This window comes from Centruroides vittatus, unplaced genomic scaffold (assembly GCF_030686945.1).
Source record: "Centruroides vittatus isolate TY-2023 unplaced genomic scaffold, ASM3068694v2 scaffold_211, whole genome shotgun sequence".
NCBI lineage: Eukaryota > Metazoa > Arthropoda > Arachnida > Scorpiones > Buthidae > Centruroides > Centruroides vittatus.
The window spans coordinates 762,148-786,293 of NW_027122687.1; the positions used below are offsets into that span (position 1 = coordinate 762,148).

Here is a 24,146-nt window from a genome sequence, read left to right on the forward strand (position 1 = left end):
TGGCAATCTTTATTGTTTTTGTCAGAAATTTCACACCTTAGTCGATTTATTCAAAGAACGGGTGATGAAAGCGCCGGAGAAGACGGCCGACGAACGTGGCAAATGGTTAACTTGAAAGAAAACATCGGAAAATACACAATGGATATAGAACTGGAAAAGGATAAGTTAGATTGCTTATTGGAAGATCGAAATAGGAAACTGAAAGAAGTAGAACACGTTCTATGTAGAGTAAAGGGCGAGATAGACTTTGCCGAAAGAGTCGGGCAAGCAGAAATCTTCAGAACCGTCAAGCTAACTAGGAAAATGATCGACGATATATATACCACCTATTTACTCGAGTGCCAAGAGATCGATGGCGAAATTAAATCGATTAATAAGAAATTAGAAGAGTCGAGAACGGCACACAACACCATGGAAGTTCAGCGGAGGAGGCAGAAGCAGCTTATGGCGTGTGGTTTAAAAGAAGAAATCGAAAGATTCGACAAAATTATGTTTCAGAAGGAAAGCCAGTGTGCTAGATATCAGAGAGAGATAGATAAGATTAGAAACGATTGCAAGACGATCAATGCCAAAATCGATCCCATTGAAGAGGAGTGTCGGAAGGTGATCGCAAGAAGAAACAACGAAGCCGCGAATATGAAAAATAAGATGAGAGAGAGAGTGGCTGCTATACTTATTCAGGCAGCTTCTAAAAATTATTTACAAAGAAAATTCTTCACAAATAAGAAAACAAAACGTAAAACGAAGGAGAATAAGAATCTTTTAGAGTAACTGAATAAAAATCTGTAATACGCGATGTAGTTTGAATATTCATAAAATTTTGCAGAATTCTGCACGAAAGAAAGAAAATAAAATTTAAAAACGTATTTTTCTGTATACAATATTTTTCTTAAATGTGTTATTTTTTAAATAAGAATAGTTAATTGGCAACACTGAACTTTAGTAGTCGTGTTTCTGTTGTTTCTATTACGTTAGTGTTACGAGGCCATGTTTTCTGTTAATGATAAATCTGTGACGTCTGCGAAGAAAGTTGAGTGTAAGTTTTGTTGCAGAGAGGCGAAATACACTTGTCCTCGCTGTAACTGTAACTATTGTAGCGTTAAGTGTTATAAGTGCAACGAGCACGTGCAATGCAGTGAAGAGTTTTACAAAGCATGGGTGATGACAGAGATGAAAAATAGGAAAGAATGTGCTCATACCAAATTAGAAATGTTAAAAACTTTAAAACGGTTGCGTGAAGAAGAAATAGATGATGATGAAGAAGTTGATGATGATGACCTTGAAAATAAAATTAATTTTATTCAAAGTTCTGATAACTTAAAAGAGGAAGATCTCTGGAAGTTTCTAACCAAAGATGAAAAAGACAGATTTCAAGAAATAGTTAATAGCGAAGAGGTAGAAACTATTTTGCCGGTTTGGACCCCTTGGTGGAATATACGAAAACCGCACGTTCAAGAGTTACGTTCCGGCGAAGATAGAACGCCGGACGTCCGACCGTTAAGTCGGCTAACGTCTCGTCTCCCTTCGGAATGTGTAAAATATAATCTGGTAAATGTCGTGTACGGTTACGTATATGTGGCCAAAAGGTATAACGGCGATTACCGTGATTTTCCTGCAGAGACGGTCGGCGCTATCGTATACCTTTCGCCCGTGTTATATACCGACGTAAATTTTAATAACGTAAGCGAGGCAGTACAATACTGTATCCAGAAACTGTGCTTAGGAAACGGCGACTTCCGTTTGGTACGAGAAGCGGCGGTGGAATTATTAAAAGAGGTGTCTTCGATATTCGAAAGCACAGACTCGTGCGTGCCCGAGAAATCCGTGATAAACAGTTTATTGGATATGATTAAATTATTCAAAGAAGTGAAAAAATGCTCGGGTCGTTTCAAAAATAAAAGTACGGTGTTATTCGAGAAAGAAAAATTAAAGAAATCCATTAAAAAATTGGAATATTTTACGAGCTGGAGTGTGGAATATAGTGTATTTTTTCGGCAGCTTATTTCCGAATTGGAGATAGAATATATATCTTCGGTCGAAAACACGTTACCACGTGTTAAAATAGAAAGGAAGAAAACACCGATAATAGAAGAATTAACATAAATTGTGCATAACTTACTGTTTTAAGATTATATATAATTTATTTTTAGAAATAAATTTTATTAAAGTAATTTATTATATTTGATTCTAAAAAGTATCTAAGGTTTACATACATATGTACATAAATTCTGAAATATAAAACAATGCAACATAAAAATAACATTTGTTCACGAAGCCAATGTTTTAAATATAACTTAGAAGCGGTAAAGTATCTTTGAACAAACTTTAAAAGTAAAAATTTTACATAGAAAGATTCTAGTCAAAATAACATACTTTTTAGAAAATATTACATAAATATTATGCAAACTTAAAAAAAAAACTTGCAGAAAAGAATTTAATAATCACATCCATGCATTTTTGATATCATTGGCATCGTGTAAGAATATGTGATAAAGCGATGTTACAAGATTTTTATAAAAACTAATGTAGACAAAGTATTTTAATATAAAAAGTGCAGAAGGTTATTCTCTGTGTTATATATTAATTTATATTTGTTCACATCAGATTCCATCCCTTAAACATATGCTATTACTGGCATAAAATATGGATGTAGTATGTTGCACCTAGGTTGTGTATCAAATTGTATTATAATTCTTATGGTAGAACAAAATTTACAATAAGAATTTTTGTATGTCCTTAATTTCAAATATATTCTAATCATAATTGATTTGTAAGTTGAAGACAGATGTTTGGTCAAATATTTTCTTTGAATAAAACTATTGGCTGTCTGGACTAAATAATTTTGTTTTCTTATATATTCTAATTCAATTATTTTGAATTTAGTTATTTGAAAAGAATTCAAATAAAATTAAGATTGTTCAAGACACAGTGAATTGGTGTATTTATTTATTTTAATTAATAAAATAACATGTCTGACAGAATTTATCTAATATTTTTAAATAAAAATATGAATTTATATGGTTATGTTAAACAATAATTTTACTATTCAAGGTTAATCAAGGTCAGGAAAAAATATTCAAATGAATGTACTGATAAAATAGTATTTTTCTTCCATAAAAGAAAAATTGATACCATTAGTTTTAAAATATCTTAAACTTATTTCTTTTTAGTATTAAAAATTGAATTTAAAAAAAAAAAAAAGGAATATGACTAATAATTTTATTTATCTGAATAATAGCTTATTATAACATCACTTTTGTATATTCTCATATAACTTAATATATATGATGATGTACTTATTGCAAAAAGTAATCTTTTGATATTCATCTAGTGTTTGCTTTAATAAAAAAATTAATTTGGATGATTTAAATTTTTAATACATTTTCCTTTTTATGTGAATTTTTCATAACTTTTCCGTGGGGCCTTCCACATATTGGGTCATTGCAAATGAAATGGCATTTTCTAAAATTTCAATTTTCCTATCTTGTAGTTCAATTGTTTTCCATGTGAACAGTGTTGTATGTTTGCAATTGGAAGAGCACACGTATATGTAAATTAAAAAATGTAAACTCATTTAAGAGTACTTTTTCTGACCGCATGAAAAAACAAAAATTGAATAATTTTCTTTTACGAGTATAAACAGAGACGTAATGCAGCCGAAGAAACCCGAAATACCAATAAAACTTTTGGTGAATGTTCTGTGAATGAGCAAGCCACCAGGCATTGGTACAAAAAATTTCACCCCGGAAACACAAATATCAAAAATCAGAATTGAAGAACAACACTTGACTGTCAGGGAAATCGCATTATTCAACCATTTCTCGACATCTAAACACGTTAGGGAATGTCAAGAAGCTCGACAAATGGGTACCACGAGAACTCAGTGAGAGAGATAAGGAGCATCATTTGAAGGTCTGCAGTTCTTTATTCGTCATACAAATGAAATTCTTCCTCATCCACCTTATTTTCCAGATTTTTTGCTAACAGACTATCACTTTTTTATACATTTGGACAGTCAAGGAAAATCTTCAAGAAAGAGGACGCAATAAAAAGTACCTTTAATGACTTTTTACTTCTCATTTTCGTGATTTTTATCAAATTGGCGTTAGTGCATTTCTATTGCATTGAGAAAACTGTATTGATATTGGTGGAGACAAGTTTGATTGAATATGTAAGTTTTAAATTAAATTAATAAACGCCAGAAGTAAAAATAGGCCACTTTCATTTGCGACAATCTAATATTACGTCGGCATTAACTTCGGGTAAAGGAGCTAAACACGTAATGGTTGACCAGGAAGAGGCAGTCGCATGATGTAGTGAAGTAATGATGACGTCAGAACTACTACACATTTTTATTTTTGTAACTGTGTTTTTGCTGATTTCACGAAAGAATTACAAAATCTTGAATTTAATGTTAAAAGAAACGTAATTGCACCTGATGCCAGGTTCTTTCTTCACAACTGAAGGAAAGTATCACGTAACTACAGTACCAGTCCGTTCGAAGCATGCAAAAACTTCTCTGCGTGCTTCAAGTCACAGTATAATACAACTGGAAGAATTGGCATTTTTTTTTTTTTTTTTTTCAAGTTTTCTTAATGTTGAGTTCTTGTCACTGAAAAAGCGAGGATGCAAACGGAAATAACAACTCCTTATGATTAGGCTGACCTTTTTGACTGGGACAGTAGCTTTTTTCTTTTGCTCTCTCGGTTGTCTTGTCGTTTTAGTAAAATTTTCACTTTTGTTCCTTTTTTGAAAATCAAGAAACTTGGCTCTCTATATAATAAATATATTTCTATATTGTATTCCAAAATTGTGATTCGTTAGAAAATGTTTATTCTGCGTTGATAAGGGTCATAAATTTGGATAGATAATTACCGAAGAAGAAATGGCATGAAGTATATCTTACAGAATAGTTTAAACGAATTTAACAGTGGCGTGCCGTCATTGGAAGCGGTGGAAGCGCCGCTTCCATCTTCCAATGACCTTCCCTTGTGTTTTCTAAAATATAAATTTTCATATTTTAACGTACTTTGAATTAATTAAAATTAATATTTTATCATTACTGCATTATGTATCTTATTAAAAAATTCTATACTATATGTGAAAACAACGATAAGATAGCTATTGTATATTTGTATATTCGAATGTTAGTGGCGGAATGGAAGCGCATCCGAGACAGCTTCCACGGCGAGAATAACTGAATGTGTAAAGCAGCCAGAGGGCATTGGCGCGTGCGCTTTACAGAGCACCAACCTCAGCCGGTTTAACTGGTGGAAACTACACATACACACGTGTAACGCTTCCAACGATTCTATCCCTTAGCCACTGGGTAGGGAGCTGTCTGACTAAGTGAATTGTTTAAGATTTAAAAAGTAAAGAGTATTCAATGTTATTTTTATGTACGTTTTTTTGCAAAGTTATATTTAATTGTAATTTTCTTTTAATTATATTGTAATATAATATATGTAATTAATATATGTATTAATATATTGACAGATTTTCAGACAAAATCTTTAGAATTTTTATCACTTTTAGATGTTAATAATTTTAATATTATGAAAAACAGTTTTCCAAGCGTGTTTTAATTTTTTAAATTAAGTAAATTTTATGGGAAATTTTTTAATTTATCTCAATTACGTAGTGAGTCGCAATATTTATATTTGTGTCCGGACTATATTGACAAGTAACTCTTAGACATAAAAAGTATTATAATTAATGTCGATCAGAACAAAGACGCACTAAAAGAATTATATGATTTAATATCATTAATTTTTACGGTACTATCCACCAGTGCGTCTGTTGAGCGTAGTTTTTCGACCACGAAGCGAATTCATACATTGGGCAGGAACACTGGGTCGGAGGAAAAATTGTGGTCGCTAGCGTTGCTTTCGGTAGAAAAAGAGCTTTTAAATACGTTAATGGAGTCGACGACCAGCGACTTTTATGATAAAGTAATTAACGACTTTGCGGAAAAATCGCCGAATAGAGTTAGTTTATAAAAAATTAAAAAAACAAGTTTTTCTATCATTGTTTCTATCGTATCAATTTGTATTATGTATGTATTATTTGTATTTTAGAACTAAAATACATAAATTGTTTATTTTTATCATTTCCAGTATTTGTTTAAAACTTTTATGGAAATGTCATGTACCGGACGGGTCTGACCCGTCACGAAAGACGCGAAAAAACGGTTAATTTAGAGAAAAATTTATTAGTTTAAAAAAACATAGGTAAAAGTCGTTTGTAGTCGGACACCCATTGTTTATATCAAACTGCCAGGCAGAAACCATAAATCGCGGAGGAAGTCGTCCTATGATCGGTGGAAGATCGAATTCGTCTTTCGATTTTGACTTTTCTCGCTCTTCAGGTAAGAGTCTCGTTACGTTTAGTAACGAGGGATTAACCACTCGGGAAGCGTGATTGTGGGAGAACGACCAATCAAAATGGATGAAAGAAAGAACGGTGATTGATATAATCTCCGACAATCGAGGACACCTGGCACTCGGTTAACGTTCCGAATAACCAAAACGCATGTCAACGCGCAAAAAAAAAAAAAAAAAAAAAAACAGTTTCTCGTCTATTGTGCCAACCTGTAACCCGTGCCACTTCGGACTTAGATCGTGTCCCCGACTCCAACGGACGAAGTCTCCCCGTGCCTCACAGACTTGTCAACGCCACTGTCCCGGGGCCACCTTCGATCGCCCATCGAAGAACCACATCGACGCCCAGGACGTCCGAACGGCTGATTGTCCTAAAGCAAACTATTTTGTACATAGTGTATGTTTATTTTATGTTAAAATAAACGGTTTTTTGTCAGATACTTCTTGTCTTTGTCTCTACAGCCATCACCCATGTACGAATGGACCCTAGACCATTACTAACGCGCAATTAACTGATTGCCCCTGAAAGTCGGCTTCTTAAAGAAACACAGCTTCCCTATCATCAAACGCCACGGCACGCTACTGGAATTTAAGGTACATATTACAGGAACAGAAACCTATAAAATTCGACAATTCGATCAATGGGCGCTAATAAATACAACAATAACCAAATACTTGAAGAATTTCAACAAAGAAAAAATCGATGTATCTGATGGGTGAATCAAAATATTTAATGAATGCACGAAAAGGATCTTGAATTCCATCAATCTATCAAATGTTTCAACCTATTTTCCAATTCTTCCGACCTATCAAATTTTAACGATTTGATAAAATTAGTTTGTTTTTCGGAAACTATAGCCGCTATAGAAATATTTTCATTCATGAATTCCGTGGCCAAAACAGAAGTTGAAATTAAATATTGAAAACACGAAAGTAATGCTAATTATAAAGCAAAACTGAGAATCACAATGCTATATATTTCATAATAAAATAGCGAATGACCAGAACTTAATAATGTCCATTCTGTATTTAATAACTGCGGCTCTCCTGTCCCGTTTTGGCATCAAGTAACTTTAGTCAGCTTAATAACGATGTATATTGCCCATCGATTCAGTCAGTACTTAGAAAGAGGGCCGGCTGGCACTATTAATTAACCCATATCTTCCCGATTAAACTACTATCCGGTCCTGAAAACTATTCTTCCGGAAAATGTCTTGGAAATATATCCGATCTACTTCACAATTTCACAAATATTAGATTGTGTTTTGGATCCCGCTAAGGTACCGTATACGATGTGAAAAATTATCATTAAACGTACGCAAAAGACGTTATATAAAATTTGTAAGCAATTGATACACTTCGTACCACACGCTGTAATTTGGCGGGAAAAGCTGTAAATAATCAAGGTCCTTGGTAAATAATTGTGCTAATTTCACGCCGTTTATAGCCGTACTTATAAACACCAGACAAATATTATATTTTGAATTATGTTAAAATTATAAGTAATAATTAAATCGATAGAAAGCTGAATAAAAACAAGAGAAAATCCGTTCGAATCCAGTTATAATGTTACGAGGGGGCGACTTCAACGTTTGCTAAAATGTCGTCTCCGGAGGAAAACATGGCAGCCGTTATGGAGTTGTTCAACACGGCTCAAGAGACTTGCAAGATGAACGAAAACGAAGGAATTGAATTACACAAACGAATCGGTAACTACGCATCTAACCAATGTTAAAATTTACTAATATATAAATTTAATACGTATCGACCTATTCAGTTTTATGTGTTTAGGGTTAAAGAAGAATGCTGACTCATTTTCCATCAAACTAGATTTTTATCTTTATATATTTAAATCCATATAATTATAATTAAGTAACTAAACAGTTTAAAATATAACAATATTTTTCAAATGGTTATTTATATTATTATTCTAGTTATAAAGAAAAACAGTGGGATTGGTTGTTATTTGTTGCTTCTGTCTAATTAATCAGTTTCAATAAAAAACATGTTTTTTTCTCATTAACAACATTGCAAATAATAAACAACTAACACTATAACTTAATTACTGTTTAAAAAATTGTGTAGTTTGTTACTTTATATACATACACTTTGTTTAAAGAATGTAAATGTATGCTGTTGTGATGAATAATGGTAGAATTACTGAAGAAATTATAAATTGATTAATTTGATTTTTCAGTCTTTGTTAATTAACGTCGTGGTGTAAAATTTAATTATTTGTATGCGTAATTAGTATTATTGCGAACTTTAACTGTTTTTCTCTTTGAAATTAGACGATAAATACGGAAACAAAACACTTAATAGATTTTATGTCTGGATGAAAATATTTTCCGTCAAGACGTGTGCTTTTAGAATTTGGCCTTTCGGTAGATGCGATGCCGGAATGCCAAATTACCAAAAGTCGAACGTTTTATATCTTGGACGAGATGGATAGTCGGTTAATTGGAGTAAAACTTGATTAGATAGATATTTAAATTTAGTGCTTTCGAATATAATGTGCGTGTGATTGATTTTATGTAAGTCGACGTCCCGAGGGGATCCTTATTCGACCGGTCGAGTAAACCGAAACGATAAAGAAAATTATTTAATAATAGACATTTTTCTTATTAGAATGCCGCAATGTTAGTTCTCGATCACGGTAAAAGATTATATGTTATCGAGATTAAAATGAGTATTATTACGTAGTGTTAATTAAAGTAGACCACTACGATTAATTAATGGATTGGTCGACAGACGGAAAAACTAACGGAATAGGCCCTATATAACCAGATATTTTTGACTAATGGGAAAATCCCGGACTACCAGATTTCTGACAGAAAATCTTAATGTGTATTTTTTGGTGTTTACGATGTAACGAAACCGGTTTTGGTTACTCTTTGTGTGAGTGGTGCTTTGGCTAATTAGATCCGTGCGCAAAATTTGTTTACGTATTTATCATCCTTTGTTTTTGGCTCCAAGCAGCCATTTTTAGGATACAACAAAAAAGAATAAAACAAATGGAATTTGAATAAAATATAGGAAAAGATTATAACAAAAATTACAAATAAAATAAAAGGAACACAAAGTATACATTGCCAAATGAAGACAGATTATACAGTAGTGTCCCGCAAACTTGACAGTGTGGACAGTTTTTTTTTTTTTTGACATAGTGATGATTCTAGTCTAAATGTGGCATTTTTGTGAAGATATTGTGTGCATATTTATATATGTATTAAACACATGCCAATAGTGACTATTTCTATTTATAGTTCAATTTTAGTTTTAAAAAATTGGCTGTTTGGTGGCTACTTTCAAGTTAGTGACATTCTCATTGTGGCATTTTGCAGTGACACCTTGGAAAGGAGTTATATTCTTTGTTAATAAGTGGAAGTGATGCTACTACTGAATGTTGTCAGTGCAGTGCAGAACAATAATTTATTTGATCATAATGTTACTTTATACAGGTAAAACTTGGATTACATGTTGGTTTTTTTTTTTTTGGATGACATGACAAGTTTTATTGAATGTCAAGTTATCAAAAGTCAAGTATTTGGGACTCTACTGTACTATCTAAGTTAATATGTCTGCTATATTTATACAAATACTTAATGGGCAGTATGTATTTTCAGCCTGAGAAAAGGAACTAAGTGTTTGTTTAAATATAGTAAAGGTGTTAACTTAGCATACTCTGTCTTCATTTAGCAATTTGGCTTGCAGTTACACTCAACGTATATTTTATTTTTTATGCATTTTTTCTTCTATACCATTCTTGATGCTTTTATTTTTATCTTATTTTATTTGTAAGTTTTGTTATGATCTTTTACTAAATTTGAGTTAATTCAAATTCCATACATTTCATTCTATATTATATTCTATTTGTCGCGTCAGGCCTTTTTTTGTTGTATCCTGAAAATGGCTGCTTAGACAGCTGAGAACATTAGATTAATAAATAATTTTTCTGGTAAAAGTTTAACGGTGATTTAATGAAATATCAAATACCAGTTTGTGAAGCAAATTGATTTTTTTTTTTTTATTAGTCACTGGAAAGCCAGTTTAAATTGACATAGATTGTATTTAATGCAAAATTATTAAATCATAATTTGTTAGGCTGTCAACTTACCTGTAGTAAAAAAGCGTTAACATACAGTAGGTAGCTAGGATGCAATGAATGTGTCAACTTATATGGTAGTGTTGAGTTACCTGAAATAAATTTATATTATTGTTTAGGGAACTTACCAAGGACCTCAGAAAACTGTTGACTTAATTGAAGTATTGGCTTATTACAAATTATTGGTATATACATTATGTAAATAATTTCATAAATCTGATAAACACTAATTAATGTCTTTAAATTACTCTGTTAACATTGTAATTTATTGTTATTTATAAATGTAAAATTTTTATATTTAACGTAATTTGATTCTTTATCTTAAATGTGAATTTCCGTAAAAAGATAACAGTTAAAAGAGCCTTTAAGTCAGGGTAGGTGAACCTCTGGCATGTGTGCCCAAAGTGGTACATCAGGAGAAATCATCTGGCACGTTACATGATCAACGTATCATACAATTTTCGTTTATAACCTGTCTTTTTCAATCATCCTTTCGATTTATCATCTGATTATCCTTTTATCAGTCTGCATTTTTCTAATTAAATCATATTCATTTCATTTCTTTCAATATTGTTATTTAAAATCTAAAACTTCAGCGTGCATAAATGTTTAAAATACAAGTGTGCTTACTGTATGGCATGCAAACTGGAAAAGGTTTGCCATGCCATCCCTGCTTTAGATTATGTCTATATGATAAAAGATTAAAATCTTCTACTGTGCTTAATGTATTTTAGATATTAAATACATTGAATAATTCAGTGAAAATGGCAAAGACAATAAACAAAAAGATATATAAGAATTAATATGAAAATTAGCACCTTTAATCATCCAGCACAAATGTTATTAATTTTTTATTATTTTATTTAATTATTATTTTTATTAATTTGAGTTTTAACTGAGGATGACCGTTAAAAACGATCAAAAACGTTTTTATTTTGTTAAACATTTGTGCTGGATGATTAAAGGTGCTAATTTTCATATTAATTCTAATTTCCAGTAATTTAAAGTTGATATATAAGAAGTTTTAGAACAGTGACAACAAACCAGTGACCTCTGTGATGATTTTGAGATACCTGCATTTAAATGCTTAGAAAGTTCAGACAAAAAGAAACACTCTGTTTAACAGATTAATTGGGGAAAGGAATGCCTGCTATTTCTGAAAGTCCATTAAATCAAATATCTTAAAAACATATATTAATAATGAACTTAAAAAATGTGTAAGATGTATTAAAATGCTGTTATAATGTATAAGTATGAATAAAATAATAGTGCAGTAATACCCCAAACTTATGTGATAGGTGGAACCGAGCGATAACTGCGTAAGTCTGAGTATAATTTCGCATTTAAATAAATACAAATTATATTTAATTGGGGCCAGAGACTAAAGAAAACAATAATTTAGAAAAAAACGTTTAATAAAATCTTAGATGATACATATGTATAACAAATTATATTATTAAAATCGTAAACTGAAGTTATTTTGATGTAGAAAGCTTCATAAAATCTAACAAATTAGTCTGACGGCTCAAAGATTTTTTCTCCCGCAAAATTTCCTTGTAGCATGCTAATAATTTTTTTATTTTTTGTTTTGTAGAAGAAATGCGCTCTTCGTTGAAGTCTATATTTTCTAAAATTTGTAACCCCTTTTCAATTGAACTAACTTTATCGGAGGTCGCAGGTGGTGTGACAGTCTGACGACCAATCAGCGGATACGCATTCAAACTCCAATGGTCGCTTCTTCAATCGTCTTTTTGTAACGGCGACCATTATCAGTTAAAACAAAAAGGAGGGAATCGTGTTCCTGCACGATTCTACTCCGACAACCACAAAATAAATTGTAGCTATGCGTTGATTCCGTGCGACATGTCCGAACATGTAAGCTGAACAATAATATGGGGGAGTGAGTAATCAAGAGTTGCGTGGCACTCAAACAAAAGATGAATCGACGAGAATTGAAAATTGCGTAACTCCGGGTTCGTGTAAATCGAGGTATTACTGTACAGTAAAACCTCATTATTTTGAAACTTAAGGGACTAAAACAGCACAACTTTGAATTATCTGAACTTTGAATCAAAGTTTTTTGTAATTCTTGAATAAAATTATGACATTATCTTATATAATTTCGCATGTGTCATTTACAAATGCATTAATATTGTGAGTTATTATGTAGTAATTTAAGCTATTCCAAAAAACCATCAGTTGGTGTGTACTTAATGAAAACATAACCAAATTACATTCAAAACAAGACCTGAAAATAATGTACAAAAGAAGCTTAAGTACTTCAATAAGAATTACTGCAAATTTCATCTAGAGAATCAATAGCTATTTCTATGAAGAATTCACCATCTTGAGTTCAAGATTACGAATATCATGTGATCTGATGAAAACAAGCTCTATTAACAACTAAAGCTATAAGTATGCATTCTATCATGAATATTCACATGTATTTAATGGACTTTGAAATTATTGCACTGTAATTTGAAAAAAAATTGTAGACCTATAAATTCCACTGTCATCCGTCTGTCTTTTCTTAATCTCAAGAATGGAATTAGATAGATGAAATCTGAGACCAGATATGGAAATCTTAGGGGCAGGAGGCCCATTGACTATATGTGAACTTCCAGTTTGCACTGGAAGTCACATTATTTCAATTCAAAAGTTTTTCCCTGTAAGCAGTTAATAGGTGATCAGCTCATCATTATTCTTAAAGGAAAAGTATGATGTACAGGGGCAAGATAATACTAATTTGAGGTGGAGAGCATATATTTTAAATGAAACAAATTAAAAATATGATTGTCACAATACCAGGCTTTAATTTTTTAATCTTTTGTAAATAAACTTTATTAACTGGAGAAACAATAGACTCTAGTTTGGATATTTTAAGTAAGTCTATTGTGACGATCTCACAATAAATAACACTCATTAAAACAACAGATTTTTGCAAAAAAGGTCCAAAATAATTAAATGCCACAGATTACTTCCATAAAAATCAAAAATATTCTCTCTTCATTGGCATTGTACAATGGCTGAATGCTCTTGAACGGACATCCTATAAATCAACAATGTATAATTTGTGAAACTGAAACTGCCACTTGGGTGTGGAAACTTATAAACATGTAATATGATGGAAGATTTTGGATTAAACAATATTTTTGTAGGTCACTGGACCAGATAATGACTTTGAATTTCATTGTATGCATATTTCAAATTATCTGAACTAAAATATATACAAAATTCTGTTCTCTTGGCCAAGGACTAGATTTTACTATATATAATGTACTGTACTGTACAGTACATTGAGTAATTTATATTCATTGACTCATTGTTTCAACCTTATAGCATGCTCTATTTGTGAATTATTTTAAATTTTTCCTACAGAACAGAAAATTTTTTTTTGTCTGTTAAATCGAGAACTTGCTGTATCAGGTTTTTATGAATTGTAAGAAATATATGATAGATTTTAGAACATTGCATATGTAGTGCGAAAGCATGGTCCTACAGTTTTTGTGAGAAAAGTCTTTAAAGGTCACTTATTATGAACCTCAGACAGAAAAATTATATCAAATAAATAACAGTAGATTTCCTATTAAAAGTATAATCACATGATCTTTTTTTTTTCACTTAACAACAAATTCTGTGTATTTTTTGATATAGATGAAAAAGTTTAATGAAGTAAAATTTGTAATGTTATTTATTTATTTATTATTTTTTTAATTACTCAAATAAAATATTTGAGTTAGATTTTGAATTCAGTTTCGAACTACCTTTGGAAAAAGGTTTGCCATCACTATTCTGGAACCATTTTGTCGGTATATGAAAATTGAGTATTAAATTGTTTTCTCTTTTTCATTATGCAAATGGTCATCAACTGAATAAATTCATATTATTTTTTCATTGTGAGAATTGATATTCTTATTATACAGTATTTTTCTATTCTAATAAAGCAAGTTAATTAAAAAAACATTTGATGTTAATTAAAAGCTTAAAATTTTTAAATTTGTTGCTGATATATATGACTATTTTTTTCAAAATAAAAGTAAATATATCAGCAAAATAATCTAGTTAACTTCCTGAAATATCTTAGTAAGGTAGCATTTTACTCTATATGATGATAATAAAGATAAGTATTGAGTGTAAAGTTAAATTTTTTCTTATGTTGTTTTATAATTTTATTATTCATAATACTTAAACATTACAAATGATAATATTACATAACTACTGCCTCTTCTCGCTTAACGACAGAGTTCATTATTATCCTGTGACTAGGCTGTGAAGTGAATTAGCCATTAAATATTTCAAATCAAATATGACAGAAGAGACTGTTGAAACAAAATTTCATGTACGTGGCCAATTTGCTAATAAATGTCATACATGATCAAAGCTGTAGGGCCTCAGTACCACTCAAGCATAAGTACTGTATATCCAATATAAGCTTTTAGTCTGTTAATGCATTAAATAGTAGTAAATAACCACATGAGCCTGCTGCTACTTGTCTTCTCAGTACTTTCATCAGACATAATGGCTATCATAAAGAAAACAGACATAAGATACAAATGAATCCCTATTTCAAAAACTATTGATTTACTACTTGGTCTAAGAGTGTTAAAATTCTTGGAGAAGTGAGATCACAATAACTTTGTTTCTGTATTACTGTAATGTAATTAAAATTTCTGGTGGCAGGGCTAGACACAAATTTTTGGAACTCTGATTGGATTGTTTGTTGTTGCATGAACTCTTGTTTGAATATCTAACATAAGTTCTTGGAAACATTGAGAACTTTTTGCATTTGAATATCCCCATCTTTAATTGGAATCACTTTTGATTAATTTGGATTAAGCCTAATAATTATTCTTTACATATGGAAAAGTGATTTTATTATAAAAAATGAATGTAATTGGATGATGTTTATCTATATAATTTAAAGATAAAAAAGAAAAATGCTAAAACTTACCAAAATGGAAAAAATAATTTAGAACTGTGCAATTCAGGTTTACACAGATTTTACTGTGTATGTGTGTTTTATACATTTATACAATATAACTTTGTCTATCTAAAGATTCAAAACTACTATGGATTGAAGCTAAAGTCATAATACCTGAAAGGAAGAACATAAATAGAAAAAGAATTAAAAATAGTGAAAGAAAATTTCATCTATGTGTGCTATATATTAAAATCAATGTTTGGTCACTGCTGCACACAGTAATGTAAATTTAAAAGTTAATTTGATTTAAATATGAAAATTAATTTGATTTTAATTAATTTTAATTTTCATTTTATTTTTAATTTTGGTTTTGGTGTAAAGGCCAGAGCTTTAATAATAATTTTATTGGGCTGCAATTTGAAAACATTGTAGACCTATAAATTTCCACTGTCATCTTTGTCAGTCCCTCCTTAATCTTGAGAACTGAGTTAGATAGATGTAAGTCAAGACCAGATATGGAAAGCTTAAGGGCAGGATGCCCCAATTAACTATATATAAACTTCCAATTTGCAATAGAAGTCATGTTTCAATTTAAAAATTTTTCCTTGAAAGGAGTTTGATAGATGACTGGCATGATTCTATTGCTAACAGGAAAAGTATGGTATACAGGGGCAAGACATTACTAATTTGAGATGAAGAGCATATAAATTAAATTAATTAAAAATATGATTTGATTGTCACAATGCTGAGCTGCAATTTTTAATGACACAATAATTGCTTGTAGTTTTTAAATTTAGTTATTTTTAGTTTTAATTAATTTTTAGCTTTAATTTATTTGCTGTTGATTTAGTTTTTATAATTATTTTTAAAGATTTTTATTTATTATTTAATTTTGCCTGAATTTTTTGAACCCTTATAACTTTTTTAATTAATTGCAACTCTTTTGTTTTCTTTTGTGGCATAACTATAAAAATTGTTTGTGTTTTGCACAAAAGATAATCAAATTTAAATTCTGAGTGAGTTAACATTGATTGAACTATCAGGCTACCTAATAATTAATAAAAGATGTGAGGGTATGAGTTGACCCATGCATATAGACTGTGAGATTGATAGGTCTAAAAATAAGGCAAAAAGAAAAATGAGAACTAAGATGAGAATGAACTAATAGTATAAACTAATTTAGTTAATAATTAGATTCAATAACATATTTGGTTAGCTTTAAAGATCACAGGATTGGATTTTATTTCAAACTGTGTGTATTGAAAAACATTATAAATTACGTGTAGAGAAAATATTGTTCTGTTTTAAGTTGTGTGGAAGTTTTGAACAGTTTCTGGAAATTCAGAAAATATTCAAAAATGTTAATATGTTCCATTGAATTTTTAAGTACAGTGTTCATAATTAAAAGTTTGCATTTCAAAAAGATATAACTAAGGAACTAATCAGCAGAATTACATTATATTTCACATGGAGACTTCTATGGTGATGGAATTTTATTTGAAAACAGAAGAAAATTAGAAAAATGTCCACTAGGGTGATAAGTGGCACTGTGACATTCAAAATGTCTGAAAACTTAAAATACACATGATAAAACTGTTTGTGTATGCAACAGCATGATTGATATTCTGACATTTGAACATGTGATTTTATAATTTCAGCATGTTGCCAAGAATGGAAGCCAGTATACTGATTAAGCCATTGAGTAGCTACACAATGTATCTTAGTTTTGAGATATTTTGAGTTATTCACTATGGTGTCACAATGCTACTTACTGTCCTAGCAGACATTTTTGTAACTAACTCTTGTTTTCAAATATACTACAGAAGTCTCCACGTGAAATATAATGTAATTCTGCTGATTAGTTCCTGAGTTATATCTTTATGAAATGTAAACTTCAGAAAACTACAGGATGTTTGTATTTTTAAAGATAAGCCAAATTAACCTCAAAAAAGTTTAATGCATATAAATAAAAAGACCTCTATAATATCAGTTTTATCTAGGAGTATGAGTGCGTACATAACAATAGCTTGTAAACATCACTTACTAAGATTTTTGAGATTTAATAAGGAGTTTCTTGAAATTAGAAGACATTTTACAAGCATTATTTTATTCTTTGTGAATATATTGTGTTTTGTTGTTTTAATTTTTATGCATATAATAAAATATATGATCGAGATTTATGTTATATAAGTTCACATTTCAAAATTACATATTACTCCATAAATCATGACTACAACTACACTGTAATGCTTGATCTATGGAAAGTGCATACAGGAAGTAATATACGTACTAAGAAATATGAGTTATTGTTCTTAATTTATTTTTTATAGGTGGTTATATATTTTTAATACAAATTTATTTTGTATTTACTTCACATTAGTTCATTTAATTTTTTTAATGTGTGTGTTACTGCTTAACAATTAAACTTTAAGTATTTAATTTCAGTGTATTTAAAATTGTTGAACTGTTGAGCATTTCTGTTATTCTTAAGATTATATATATATATATATAGTGTTTGCATCATTTCTATACAAACTTGGAGGGGTGTCTGTAGTGAACAGCGTAAATCAACTTTTGTTCTATGGACCCATTTCCAGAATTGAGCCATTTTTAAAATAAATGTTGGTAAAGAACAATGAAAAGTCTGATAACATTTTATGGTTTTATTTAATTTCTTAATGGCATTCTTTTACCCAAGATGTTGGAAGATGTTCCATGTGGAATTTGTCAGAAAATGTGGAAAAAGATAAATTGATAGATATGTACTAGTGGCATGGCCATCACAATCACCTGATTTGACTCCACTGTATTTCTTCCTGTGAGGTCATTTAAAGAGGTTAGTGTATGAGATACCTGTGGAATCCAAAGATCTTATTGCATGACTCTTAGCCATAGCAAATTTCATCCATGAAATTTTTGTTAGTGTGTATGAAAACATGCAATCCAGATGCCATGCTTTGTTATTAGTTCCTGGGAATATTGTAAACAAAATTCATTTTTAGAATTGAAATTATATATTGCTCTCTCACAGCTTAAATAATTTTCTCTCTACATTATTAGATATCTAGATTACATATTTTGACAGAAATGAAAAAGGAATTCAGGTGACTTTAAATATTAGTGAACAAACAAGGATGCATTTAAAAAATTATTTTAAGGTATATATTGATATAGAAAAATTTAAACTTTCAGTTATTTCTGCCACTATAGAATTATCATCAACTTTGTAAATATGAACTATTTGTTTGCATTAATCTTTCTTGCTTATAAAACTATTAAAAAATTTGCTTATAAAATAACATGTTTTTATATTTATATATTATATTTTTTTAAAAATCTTTAGTATAATAAACTCATAATAAACAAACAGACTGCTAAACTATAAATTTATTATATTTCAGTTGAAATGAATGATGCTAGCAATGAAGAAGTTATTCATATTAAGGAACAGAGTATTCTTCTTCTTGGATCTTTGTTAAGTAAACATGGAAGAGCAAATGGTGAGAATTTTGACTTTTTTAAAGTTAATACATTTCAATAGTAATTTTATTTATTTTTTTTTTATACTTCAAATCATTAATAAATTTTTTCTTAATTTCCAAATTGAATAATTTTGTAGCAAATGATGACAACAGTTTGCATAGTCATTCTTTGGACTGTGTGAAGTATCTTAGTTTTAATTATCAGAACAATGAGTTTTTATAATTTATTATTTTAGTCAAAAATTTATTCATTAATATTAAATTGATATATAATTAAATAATTTGAGATATATCAACTCTATTTTAAATGTTTAAAAATTTTAATTTTTAGAATTGTAATTTATGTATAAATTTATTGACTTTGTAACTGGCACAATTGTAAATTAATACTTTATATTAACAGTGTGAATAATTTCTTTTATTCATTGCTGATGTAATAAAATTTATGATAGTCTTCTTTAGCAGTTGAGATATAAAATCATTCCTTAGACTATAAAAACTAATTTTCTATTGAACTATTTAAAAATATTAATTATTTTACCATCTGTGAAACAATAGTATTTTTTTTTTCTCCTTTTTCTGCCCTGTGAACACGAGGAGTCTTTTTATCAAACCCTGTCGTAGATTTGACCAGGCCCCGACAGGGCAGCTGAGCCCAACATATCCAGGATGGACTATCCCCAAAAAATTTTAGATTTTCAACCTGACCAGATTTGTTCCTAGATTCTCAGAGTGATAAGCTGAACCTTAACCACTAGACCATCTAGCCAACAACAGAATAATACTGCACAATTTCAAAAATAATCTTTAAAACTTTATCATTTAATCTAACAGAAGAAACTTGAGCTAATTTTGTTAAGAGAACATAGGAACAACATTGCAAAAGTCTTAAAGAATTCAATATTTTAGAAAATTATCTTAGTTTCAAATTACTACAAAATTACTGTAACATCATGAACATTTTTCTCAGAATTTGAGAATAGAACAAACAGCATGAATTGAATGTATTGAATTTTCAATTCGTAGTGAACTAAAACTGGGGTAAACTTTCTAAAAATATTAACTTATTACAGTAATGCCTCAGTTTTCATTGATTTTAGTTATCGTCGGCTTTTCCGGCAAAAAATTTGTCTCGGATTTCATCGGCATGCCCCATTGCAAAAATGAAGGAAAACCCGTGCATTTTCCTGCTCAGTGTGGCATTGTTTCTCATTGTATGAGCATTACTCCGCATGTCTAGCCAAACTACTTCATTACTTTTCTTTCCTTTTAGCTCCATCATGGGACCAAAGAAAGAGCCAGCAGCCCTTCAAATGCCATGTTAAATGTTCATTTATTCTTTACATTAGTCTTTTATATTAATTTTTTATTGTTTTTAGTATTAAACACTATATTTATTCTCTATAAAATGTGTTTTTGGTACGTATTTTGGAGTGTCTAGAACAAATTAATTGGATTTACATTGATTCGTACGGAAATAATTGCCTCGGTTTCAGATTTCACCAATTGTTTTTGGACAGATTATCAATGAAAACCAGGATATCACTGTTTATTAAAAATTTGTTTCTATTTCATGAATTATTTAAGCATACTATTTTTGACTTTTGGATTTTCTGGGTATATTTTTAATAATAATTCATTATTTCAAATAGAATACAATTTCATAATATGGTGGTTCTTAATTAATTATAGTTACAAATATAATTATAGTAATAAAAATTCATTAATAAATTATATAATAATTATTATATTTATTGAAGTTACTATGAAATAGTGTCTCTAGCTCTAGCAATGAAATGTATTCAATTATTAATTTGTAATGTTTTATTAATATTAAATGCTTACTTTCAGATAGCCAACTGTTAAAAAACATTCCTTTGTGGAAAAATTTAATCTTGTTTAGGACAGCTTCAGCTTAACCTATTTGATGTTGAAATTTTTCTCTGTTGCCTGTGACACCATGTTGAATTTTTGTCGATGTTAAGTGTAACAAATTTTTTTTAAAAAATAATAATCGTGTTTACTGTGTCATTAAAAATTATTTTTTTATGTTGCACAAACAAAATAAATATATTGAAAAATATAAAAACAAAAAAAATTATATTTTAAAAGTTCGTTTTAATATAAAAATTGTGATGTATAGCAACATCTAGTATCAGAAATGTTCCGATGCAGACACGAAAATATTCAAAATCGCCCACACAGGTCAATGAGGTCAACATAAAAATTTTTGGGAATAACGCAGAACAGATTAACATAAGCCAGTGTTCCAACTGAATTTGAACATTTTTGACAGATCAATTGATATTGTAATTCAGACTCTACCTTTTCGTTTTAATTTGTTAAAATCAAACCCAATGCATGTGCAGTATCAACATCGCTTTCCAGTTCAGATAAACGTGTTAATTTTTTTTTTCACGCTTATATCACACTGCCTCCTTCATTCTTCTGTCTTGTAATCATTTAGCTACATCTTCCCAATTTCTTATTTCTAGCACTTCTGTCCATCTGGTGTTCAATTTTTTTGAGTCCTGTGCATTAATGATGATCAGATGCTTTTTTAAGATGTAAATGAAAGATTGCTCCAGAATTCTTATATTTTTAATGTCATACCAGCTTCTAAGAACTATAGGTTGTTTCCAATATACTTCTACTTCTTTCTGTAGGGCCCATTTCAAACAGCACAATTTTAATGCAATGGGTCCTGGAATAAGAAATAGAAGTATGTTGTAAGCAACCTAAAATGAACAATGACTAATGTTCATTAAGAAGCTGAAGCTGTTCTAAAATAGAACGAAAATGTTCCTTTGTGGAAAAATTTAAACAGTTGACTACCTGAAAGTAAGCATTTAATATGGATAATACTATGGAGCCAGAAACATGTAAGGTAATATTTGGATAATATGTTTTAAAATAGTCCTGGAAAATTTGGCATCTTTTTGCTTATATTATTTAGATTTAGGAGACTTTTCAGATTCAAGACAAAAATTAATCAAGACAGCTTTTTTAAAAGTCCTGATTTTATTTAATGTTTTAATGTTTGTATTATTTCAATTGAGATGTCATGTTTTGTCTTGTAAAGTTCTTTTTAACAAGAATTCTGTTCTCTCTAAGAACTCGGGATACAGAAAAATATATTAAATTTCATATCTCAAACAACTAAAACATTATTAGTGTGAGATGTTGTTGTGATTTTGTTAAATTTAATTTTCTTAGCAATAAGCAAGAATTACATTAACTTCAATGAAAATTAAATTAAAAATTTTTTGAAAATACGTAGCAAAACACCAAAATCCAGCAAATAAATGATAATTTAACAGAAAAATAAATGTTTTCTACCATTTTAAACAGTTATCTTCAGACTAATTCTATAGTATAAAAAATTTTTTCATTCATATTAACAAATGCAATGATTTCAATCACATTATCTAGTAATTTTTTTAAAAACTGATGTGATCTGTTATGAGTTAATGTGTGTGTGTCTATAGATAACCTTTTTGTTTTAAATTGTTTTTCGATACTGTTTCTTAAAAGCAACAGCTTAAAACTTTTAAAGGAAATAAACAAATTTGAAATAAATTTTTTGGTTTAACTTTTTAAAGGTGTATTTTTCAAGCTTGTATTTTGTATGTATGGTTATATCAATTCATGCTTCATTGATTTGTTTAAAGCTTGAATATAACATTAATATATAGGGCTAAATATAAATTACAGATTTCTGTCCAATCCCAAATTATCAGGCTATAATTTAATAACTCATTTGGCATTACTTAAAAATCAGCATTATGGATTGTTTATCTATCTTGTATATTAAAGAACAACTAAAATATATCAGTTATTTATATAAATTATAAAATAATCTCTTGTAATATTTAAGTATTATATTTTATATTTAATCTTTTAATTAAAATTGTTATTAATTAAACTGTTTTAATGAAATATTTAGAACTAGGGGATTTGATCAAGCAGACTCGTCCTTTCTTGAATAACATTAGTAAAGCTAAAGCTGCTAAACTGGTTAGAGCTTTAGTTGATTTGTTTCTTGACATGGAAGCAGCAACTGGTGAAGAGGTAATGATAATGATGATAGATTATTTTATTTGGTTGATTGAATTTTTCTTCCAGAATATTCCAAGTTATTAAGTTTGATTACAATATTTATGTAATAATTATTAGTGTTAGTGTAAGATAGTGCCTAACTTCCTACCTTTAAACCAAATTACATAGCTTAATCACTTAAACTTAATGTTTTTTCTAGGTCCAGTTATGTAAAGAATGCATAAATTGGGCTAAAAATGAGAAAAGAACTTTTCTGCGACAGTCTTTAGAGGTAGTTTTCTTTTTATTTTAAACAGTGCAAATTTGTTGTTTATTTAAATTCATCTCTTATATTTCAGGCAAGATTAATAGCTCTTTATTATGATACTGGTGAATATAATGAAGCTCTTCAACTTGGTAAGTTTCTTTTCTCACAATTAATCTTGAATTACATAATTCAAACACACAAAAATTATCAGAGCTCAAATGCTATTGTTGTTTGATAAATTGTTATAAAATGGAGCACCATTTACACATTTTACACTCTCCATCTTTTACAGAATTTCATTTATACACTATTTCTATTCCGTTAAAGATTATAGATAATATAAAATGTTTTGGAAATTGTATGTATGTTTTCTGTATTTTGTTCTATTCCTGCAACCTTCTATTCATATTCTCAGAATTAAACAGTGTAAAATCATTTCCACAAATACATTTTCTCTCTGCAAAGGTGGATTAGCAATATATTATTTGCTAGTAGATTTAAAGTGATCAGAATAACAGGGAAGTCCACACATGTGTAGTAGCCATTAACAGAAAGAGAGTTCATAAACAATGTTATCTTGAAAAAAAAAATTATGAATATTCAAATATAAACCTTATATAAAATTTTTTTGCTTATTATTATTATTATTATTATTATATTTATAAGATTGTTTTATTTGTAATTTTTAAATTTGAAACAATTCTACATTATTTATTTTATGTTGGTTGAAGATAACCTAAGTGAAGGTTGAAAATATTTCTGAAATATTTTTTGGTAACCAGAACTTTAACAGTTTATTATTGATAAGTTGGATAAAGCTACATATATCCTATATGTGTTAATCTATTTTTTAAATTCTTATGGTGCATTTAGAGAACTTAAATAATTGTATTTTAGTTTATTCCACATTAGTGATAAACATATTGATAAGAACTGCACTTTCTTTTACAAT

The 24,146-nt window shown here is 29.4% G+C and overlaps 3 protein-coding genes and 1 long non-coding RNA gene across 4 annotated transcripts in view; 3 read left to right on the forward strand and 1 right to left on the reverse strand.

Moving 5' to 3' along the window:
• Positions 1-138: 138 nt before the first annotated feature.
• Positions 139-771, forward strand: LOC136987475 (dynein regulatory complex protein 9-like). Its single transcript, XM_067285209.1, has one exon. It carries the CDS (start codon positions 139-141, stop codon positions 769-771), a length of 633 nt encoding a protein of 210 aa, XP_067141310.1.
• A 185-nt stretch (positions 772-956) lies between these two features.
• LOC136987459 (zinc finger HIT domain-containing protein 2) lies at positions 957-2,412 on the forward strand. The gene has a single exon (XM_067285194.1). The coding sequence runs from the start codon at positions 988-990 to the stop codon at positions 2,101-2,103; it is 1,116 nt and encodes a 371-aa protein (XP_067141295.1). The 5' UTR covers positions 957-987; the 3' UTR covers positions 2,104-2,412.
• Positions 2,413-7,929: 5,517 nt separating this feature from the next.
• Rpn6 (regulatory particle non-ATPase 6) overlaps positions 7,930-24,146 on the forward strand; it is a 53,863-nt gene continuing 37,646 nt past the window's right edge. Inside the window, exons 1-5 of the mRNA XM_067285193.1 lie at positions 7,930-8,089; positions 18,808-18,906; positions 22,835-22,959; positions 23,147-23,218; positions 23,286-23,343. Of these exons, the coding sequence (XP_067141294.1) occupies positions 7,981-8,089; positions 18,808-18,906; positions 22,835-22,959; positions 23,147-23,218; positions 23,286-23,343 (463 nt within the window). The 5' untranslated portion in view covers positions 7,930-7,980. The remainder of the gene's footprint in view (positions 8,090-18,807; positions 18,907-22,834; positions 22,960-23,146; positions 23,219-23,285; positions 23,344-24,146) is intronic.
• LOC136987457 (uncharacterized) overlaps positions 10,149-24,146 on the reverse strand; it is a 58,736-nt gene continuing 44,738 nt past the window's right edge. Inside the window, exon 3 of the long non-coding RNA XR_010882617.1 lies at positions 10,149-10,577. This is a non-coding gene — a long non-coding RNA (uncharacterized lncRNA). The remainder of the gene's footprint in view (positions 10,578-24,146) is intronic.